The sequence below is a fragment of the Phalaenopsis equestris genome, unplaced genomic scaffold (genome assembly GCF_001263595.1).
Source record: "Phalaenopsis equestris unplaced genomic scaffold, ASM126359v1 Scaffold000002, whole genome shotgun sequence".
Taxonomy (NCBI): domain Eukaryota; kingdom Viridiplantae; phylum Streptophyta; class Magnoliopsida; order Asparagales; family Orchidaceae; genus Phalaenopsis; species Phalaenopsis equestris.
In genome coordinates, this window is record NW_018164444.1 from 66,869,691 (window position 1) to 66,878,590 (window position 8,900).

At 31.4% G+C, this 8,900-nt stretch overlaps 1 protein-coding gene across 1 annotated transcript in view; it reads left to right on the forward strand.

The window, feature by feature from the left end:
- Positions 1-3,191: 3,191 nt before the first annotated feature.
- Positions 3,192-8,900, forward strand: part of LOC110033425 — a 39,351-nt gene continuing 33,642 nt past the window's right edge. Inside the window, exon 1 of the mRNA XM_020737407.1 lies at positions 3,192-3,556. Coding sequence (XP_020593066.1) covers positions 3,530-3,556 — 27 coding nt within the window. The 5' untranslated portion in view covers positions 3,192-3,529. The remainder of the gene's footprint in view (positions 3,557-8,900) is intronic.

Here is an 8,900-nt window from a genome sequence, read left to right on the forward strand (position 1 = left end):
GGTCGGCTGGTTCGTTAAGCCTAACGAGCTGAACACGAACAAATTTTTAAGCTCACAATGTAAACGAGCCAAACACGAACAACTGTTTGTTCGCTCATTTCGGCTCGAAATGGCTCGAAAAAAAATGATATAATTTTTTATATAACAATATATTACATATATTATTTATATAATAATATATTATATATATTTATGTCTAATTTTAAATCATAACACCTCATGTGGCAATGTGGTTAGTGTCTTCTTTTGTATATATTTGATCTAGGTTCGAATCTCACACTTTACATCTATTTTTTTCAATTTTAGTTTAACAAACTAATTTCGAGCCGAACACAAACACGAATATTTAAATTGAGTCGAACACGAACACACTGTTCACGAGCCTATTTCGAACACGAGCCGATTTCAAACACGAGCCGATTTCGAACACGAGCTATTTCGAACGAGCCCAGCTTGAGCTCGCTCAAGCTCGGCTCGTTTATAGCCCTATTCATAATGACCAATATCTCTGAATTCACTATTTTCACATACTCAAAAATGAGATGTGCGTACATAAATTCATGTTTATAGAATTCAATTAAAGTGATTAAATTTTTCTCTCTGATTCTTATTACTTTCTATACTGTCTGATTGAGATAAACATGCATTACATCTTGGGAGAGTGATGTTCATTCTCTTATTTATCAGAGAAAATATAAGTCTCTTATGAAGAGGCTGGGCTATCCAAAAAGTTCGTTGTTCGCGAACAGTTTGTGTTTGGTTCGCCAATGTGTTCGTGTTCGTTTCATTCGACAAGTAAAAGAGATGAACATGAATAATTTTTTTTCTTTTGGTTAATTAAACGAACCAAACACGAACAGTTATGCATTCGTTCATGTTCGAAATATAAAATAATTTTAAATATTATATTTAAAAAATTTATGCTACTTTAAAAAATTAAAATATATAAATTATAATATATACTAAATTAATAATAAAAATATATTAATATACTATATTAGTAATATATAGATATTATATATTTATATAATATAAGTTATATAATTAATATAATATATTATTTTTATATATTAATATTAGGGATGTCAAATTGACTCGTCGTTCGCGAACAGCTCGTGTTCAGCTCGTTCGTTAAGAAATGAATACGACCAGTGCGAACACGAACAATTTTGAACACAAGCTTATTTCAAACAAACTAAATTTCAAACGAACCGAACAAGAACACAAACTCTGTTTGTTCATGTTTGATTCGTTTACACCCATATAAAGAGGTACAACATTTCTCTTATTTATTAGATAGACTATAAGTTTTTTGATAAGAGATACAACATTTATCTTAATTATTGATTATTAATCACTATCTATTATGATGATTATTGACCAATACAATTAATTAATTAATAAAAACGAAATGATGCGGTGTCTGTTGGGATGAGACATGACCCTTTTCTATTTAATTAAATAATTAATTATTATTGTTAAAATAAATGACGGTGGGTTGCACAAATAATAAAAAACTAATATTTTCTCACTTTGCCCATATAATACTTAATGGTGCATAACATACTACACTGAATGTAATGTATATTCATTATTTATATCAGTTAAATCATAAACCATCAATAAGTATGAAGTTTAGATTAATCAAAGCGGTTATGCATCAATTTATCAACACAATTCATTCAATGTATCACAATATCAATTATATACTTAACATAATGAGAAAAAATATCATAATCTCATAATGTTTATTAAAAGACAAACCTCGTTAAACAATATAAAACACACACTAGCAATAAAAATAATAAACATGAATATTAGAAACAAAAATAAACGGAGCTTAAAGTGCCAGACATAAAGAGCATTAAACATAAGCTAATAAAGAGTATTTGTAATGTTAATTCTTATAATATGTTTGTTAAATGTCTACAGTGACAATATTTTCATTAATTTATCTACAATCATAAGCTCTATGCTAATATGCTCAATTGACACCATATGTTTTTGAACTTATTCTTTAACGATAATATACTTTAATTCTATGTGTTTAACACATTCAGAATACCTATTGTTTTTAGAAAAGAAGACTACTACGAATTTATCAGAGTAAATTTTCAACGGTTTAGCAGTACTTCCGATAATTCCAAGTAATGAAATAAATTTTTGCATCCATAAGGCCTCTGTTGTAGTTTCAAAGCATATCACAAATTCGTCTTCCATAGTGGATGCAACGATGATAGACTGCTTCGCACTTTTCAATGAGATTGCTCATTCAACAAAAATAAGATTTCATTGCAGATTGTTTTATTTTATCCAAGCGTGTGTCGAATTATAGTGCAACACTAAGACGATAATCAATTACTCTACAGCTATAAATTTTATAGCACACATCAACAATCTTACAGAGTTGGGTAAATGTCTTTTATATTACAATTGTTTTGGCTATTCATAATTTTCCCAAATTTTTTCCTAAATTCAAAAGTGTATGTATACTTTTAAATGTTAAATATAAGTTTTCGTTTAGATGTTAAATGTAATATAATAAATAAATAAAATATGATATATGCATACATACGAGAGTCCTTCATCGATTATACTGACAGAGGAATTCAGCGTATCCATGGATGAAAATGTAAAATTAAAAATGTTGTTAATCTTTTTGGTGGGTTAGAAACAATCAAACATATATTTTTACAAAGTACATATTTAGATGACCATACTCAATAATAGAAAATATAACATAAATAAATGAAAAGAAATAAACTTATTTTTTTGCTCCTAACTTTTCTTACATAGATTTTATTTTTAATGCACTTTTAAAATGGAAATTATTGCAATTTAAAAATAATTTGTTCATTGAGTAATTTAACTTAAATCACAGTTGCTAATATGTTTATGCGTAATCAGTTATAGATTAGATGAATCTCAGAGAGTAAGTGTACAGAGGCACAAACTTACAGATATTGCAGGTTAATTTAGTTTATTTTTTGTTTAAATAAAAATATTGAAATATGAATAATCTGTCATAAAAATAATAATTATAATTTTATAAATAAAATGACAGTTTGTGCTGTAAATTTTTTTTAATAAAACAAAATGGCAAGAGAAGATTGTTCCATGCGACAATCAATTCACACTCTTAATAATTTAAAATGCCCATGCGAATCAAACTAACAGGTAACAAGCATTTCGTGAATGACCAACCCCCGCGCCAACCGTAACCCGGGAGTAGAAAAATTAATTTCAGTTTATCCGAAGTTGAAGTCGACGAGAAAACATCCTCGAGGCGGGAAATCCAGCTCGTTTATGGGCATGCAGTCAGTTGCGACAAAAACCCTAATTCACTAGCAAATGGGAAATGGTGTGACTCTACCGTCAACCTTCTCCAGGGCCGTTGATTACTTTGACCAAGCCATTTGGGTGCTTGAGATCGTCATGCTTCTCTTGCTCTGAAGCCGGTGCACCTTGGATCGCCCGCTCGTATGCGGGAAACCGCTGTCTCTGTGCTTCGCCGGTTTGGAGAAAGCGGATGGATCTGCATAATGATGGAGATAAGGTGAAACTGAGCCTTCCCACTTCCATCGTCTCGTTTCAAGGGGATGTTTGTTTCCTGTTTTAAGGCAAGATTTAAGAGGCTGTTTTGCACAAGGTTTTGAGCAGGATTAAAGGAAGGTTTCTTCACTCTTGCCAAACAGTTTTATTTTTATTTTTATTTTGGTCGAAGTTAAAATTGGCAATACGTGTAAATCCTGTTTTTTTGGTGCTTTCACTTCAATCGCAGTTTTCTTAAATCCAAGGGGAAAACGGATATAATGGTTGATCTGGCTCAGAAACATCCGGAGTATATTTTTTTGGATTTGGAGCAGGATTTATCCTGGCTTTGACCTCAACCCTGCCAGACGGTCAGTTTGGATAAAATAAAGCTGCGGATTTCACTGATTTTGGCCATAAATACCGGATTTACTAATTCCGCCGATTCACAGGATTTAGCTCTAATTGCGGAAAAAAATATTACATCAGAACTCCTCACGTAGAGCTACGGTAACACAAGGGAATATTCGTGTTATTGGTGTTATTTTATGTTATTCATTGGACTGCATTTCGAGGGTTCGGCCACGAAGGCGATGGTTTTGGGCGAAACCAGGAGAGGGATAGGGACGTAGGCGAGCTTTTTGGGCTAAAGCTAAACCCAAATGGCTAAAAAAAAAAAAACTTAAGCAAGGTTTAATTTGTATCCATCCAAATTACAAAAATGGCATGTTTAAATCATATAGAATCTTAAATCCCGTTTTCCCTCTTTTACCCTAAGTTATAGGCTTATAAAATCCGGCATTGACCGGATTTAGCTCACCAACTCTTCTCCATCACGCTGTTGATCCCATCGGCACCCTTTCAAACTCTCGTAGAGGGTTTCTGGAATTTCAGGGGCTATAATTTTGGTGAGAAATATGAGGGTTTTGGTTAGTTTTCTAACTTCACATCTATAAAAAAAAAAAAATTCGTAAGATTTACATACATACCACTCAAGTCCTATGTATTTACATATCTAACACCTAAACTTCAATTTTTACATATATGCCACTTTACATATGCCTAAAATGGTGTATTTTATTTTTAAAAGTCAATATAGTGATTTTTTAGATGCAGAAAAAGATTATTCACCCAGAGGCTGTTTCTCATTCGGGCATTCTAGTTCAAAAATTATTATGGCGGATATTAGCCCAAATGTGCATGCATACCCCACAATTGTTATGTTTTTACATATCAAACAGGTAAAATTTAATATTTACATTTATAACCTTTTGGTTTCATATTATTGATAAGCCTAATTTTTGAAATATGTGAATTTTGAGGCACATAAAGTCAAACTTTCTTCTATTACATCCTACTTGAATTAAATCTCACTTGTAACCGAGCAACCTTTGTGCAATGGCGATTAGGGCTGTCAAAAAAGCTCGTTGTTCGCGAACAGTTCGTGTTCGATTCGTGAAGCAGATCGTGTTCGGTTTGTTCGATAAGCAAACGAGACGAACACGAACAAATTTTTTTGTTCGGATTGCTAAACGAATCAAACACGAATAATGACCCATTCGTTCGTGTTCGATTCGTTTTTGTTCGAAATATAAATAATTTAAATAATATTATGAAATTTAAAAATAGTTATATTATATATATTAAAAATTTATCAAATTTTAAAATATTAAATTCTATAAATTATAATATATAATTTAGTAAATAGTATTATAAATATTTTTATATATATAAATTCTATAATTAATATAAAGTATTATATATATATATTAATATAAGTACATAACTTAAAATATAAAAACACAGGCAGCAACCCTAATCGGCTAACCCTACTATTTGCGATTCATCCTTTCGGCGCTCCCCTCTCGAAAAGCTTTCGGCGCTCCCTTCGTCCGGTTCTTTCCTCAATCCTCGCCTCAAAATCGCAAAAAAAATCGTCAACGAAAGCTTAGGGTTGTATGTTTGTGTTCTTTCTCTGATCTCTACTTCTATTTGTCTTCTATAAAGCAGGCGTTGCCGCGTTGGATCAACTATTCGGTATTTTTGCTTTAGCGCTCGATATTCTTGTTTCAGTGCTCGATATTCTTGCTTGGTTGCTTGTAAGGCCACCGAAACGTCATTTTTTAGTATATTTTCTTTAACATTTCTAGTGTATCTTCATGCTTGCCTATTAAGTTAGATTTCCATGTACAAATCTGATTCTTTCTATATCTTTATGGTTTATATAGAATATCTATATTTCTTTCTTGAGTGACATATTTTGATGGAACATTATTGAGTACGAAGTATGGATTCCATGGATCAATGAGGTGGCTGCGAAAGAGGAAGCAATGAGGGTGGAAGTTTTTGTTAGTATGAGTTAGACATTGTTTTGCAAATTAAAAACATAACTTTAAAAATGTTTTGAGCATTGTATTGGAGACATTTAAAATAGTTTTTTAGGGCTGTTTTTGAGACCCTTATAGCATCATTTTAGGGCTGTTTTGGAGACATTGTTTTGCAAATTAAAAACATAACTTTAAAAATGTTTTGAGCATTGTATTGGAGACATTTAAAATAGTTTTTTAGGGCTGTTTTTGAGACCCTTATAGCATCATTTTAGGGCTGTTTTGGAGACATTGTTTTGCAAATTAAAAACATAACTTTAAAAATGTTTTGAGCATTGTATTGGAGACATTTAAAATAGTTTTTTAGGGCTGTTTTTGAGACCCTTATAGCATCATTTTAGGGCTGTTTTGGAGACATTGTTTTGCAAATTAAAAACATAACTTTAAAAATGTTTTGAGCATTGTATTGGAGACATTTAAAATAGTTTTTTAGGGCTGTTTTTGAGACCCTTATAGCATCATTTTAGGGCTGTTTTGGAGACATTGTTTTGCAAATTAAAAACATAACTTTAAAAATGTTTTGAGCATTGTATTGGAGACATTTAAAATAGTTTTTTAGGGCTGTTTTTGAGACCCTTATAGCATCATTTTAGGGCTGTTTTGGAGACATTGTTTTGCAAATTAAAAACATAACTTTAAAAATGTTTTGAGCATTGTATTGGAGACATTTAAAATAGTTTTTTAGGGCTGTTTTTGAGACCCTTATAGCATCATTTTAGGGCTGTTTTGGAGACATTGTTTTGCAAATTAAAAACATAACTTTAAAAATGTTTTGAGCATTGTATTGGAGACATTTAAAATAGTTTTTTAGGGCTGTTTTTGAGACCCTTATAGCATCATTTTAGGGCTGTTTTGGAGACATTGTTTTGCAAATTAAAAACATAACTTTAAAAATGTTTTGAGCATTGTATTGGAGACATTTAAAATAGTTTTTTAGGGCTGTTTTTGAGACCCTTATAGCATCATTTTAGGGCTGTTTTGGAGACATTGTTTTGCAAATTAAAAACATAACTTTAAAAATGTTTTGAGCATTGTATTGGAGACATTTAAAATAGTTTTTTAGGGCTGTTTTTGAGACCCTTATAGCATCATTTTAGGGCTGTTTTGGAGACATTGTTTTGCAAATTAAAAACATAACTTTAAAAATGTTTTGAGCATTGTATTGGAGACATTTAAAATAGTTTTTTAGGGCTGTTTTTGAGACCCTTATAGCATCATTTTAGGGCTGTTTTGGAGACATTGTTTTGCAAATTAAAAACATAACTTTAAAAATGTTTTGAGCATTGTATTGGAGACATTTAAAATAGTTTTTTAGGGCTGTTTTTGAGACCCTTATAGCATCATTTTAGGGCTGTTTTGGAGACATTGTTTTGCAAATTAAAAACATAACTTTAAAAATGTTTTGAGCATTGTATTGGAGACATTTAAAATAGTTTTTTAGGGCTGTTTTTGAGACCCTTATAGCATCATTTTAGGGCTGTTTTGGAGACATTGTTTTGCAAATTAAAAACATAACTTTAAAAATGTTTTGAGCATTGTATTGGAGACATTTAAAATAGTTTTTTAGGGCTGTTTTTGAGACCCTTATAGCATCATTTTAGGGCTGTTTTGGAGACATTGTTTTGCAAATTAAAAACATAACTTTAAAAATGTTTTGAGCATTGTATTGGAGACATTTAAAATAGTTTTTTAGGGCTGTTTTTGAGACCCTTATAGCATCATTTTAGGGCTGTTTTGGAGACATTGTTTTGCAAATTAAAAACATAACTTTAAAAATGTTTTGAGCATTGTATTGGAGACATTTAAAATAGTTTTTTAGGGCTGTTTTTTAGATACTAAAAGTATAAATTATTGGGATGTTGTTGAAAAAGTATTTTAGGGCTGTTTTTTAGCACTCCTTTAAAGTGTTGTTTTCAAGACATTAAATATTCTATGCTTTTTTACACCATTCATTTTCCTGTAGATATTTATAATGTCAAATGTTAAACATTCTCAATCTGTCTCAAATGACGAATAATTGCCACTTGCAACACAAGAAGGAATCGATAGTTCTCAACCTATTGAACAGACTGTTGGAAGCACTAGTACTGAAGCACAAGGTACGAAAGGGAGGAAGAGAAAATCAGCTGTTTGGGAGTATTTTATAGATATTAAATCAAATTCAAAGGGGGTTGACGTATCATATGTTCAATGCGTTTGTTGTGGGGTGAAAATCCTCAAACCAAAGTCAGGTACAACCTCGCAGCTCCTTAGGCATGTTAAAGAATGTGCTAAGATAAAAGCGAAGAGTCAACAACAACTTGACTTATCAGACAAGAGGCAAAAGTTACTTAACTTTTTGCCTCCTGAAGTTCAGGGTGAATTAGAGATTCCAATTTTCTATGATCCTAAAAATTACGATCAACAACTTATAAGAGAAGTGATTGCGAAAATGATTATTGTACATGAGTACCCATTCATGATGGTTGAACATACTTGGTTCAATATATTATTAAAAATGTTGAATCCTAACTTTCAAAGTGTTTCAAGAAACACAATAAAAAATGATTGCATGAAAGTTTACGAGTGCGAGAAAGATAAGCTTAAATTTCGCCTTAAAGATGTTCGCAGGGTTTCATTAACTGCTGATTGTTGGACTTCAAATCAGACTATCGGATATATGCGCTTGACTGCCCATTACATTGATGAATCATGAAAGATAAGAAAGGTTATTATTAACTTTATTGAATTAGAGCCTCAACATACCGGCACTTACATTTGTGATGCTATTTGTGAATGCTTGTTGGAGTGGAATCTTCAGGATAAAATATCTACAATTACTCTAGACAATGCGAGTAATAATGACGTGGTTGCTAGTTCTTTAAAGGCAAATTTTCAATCACGCGGAAAACTAAACTTTCGTGGATTTTTTTTTCATGTTAGATGTTGCGCACATATCATCAACATAATGGTCCAAGATGGGCTAAAAGAGATTCATGAAAT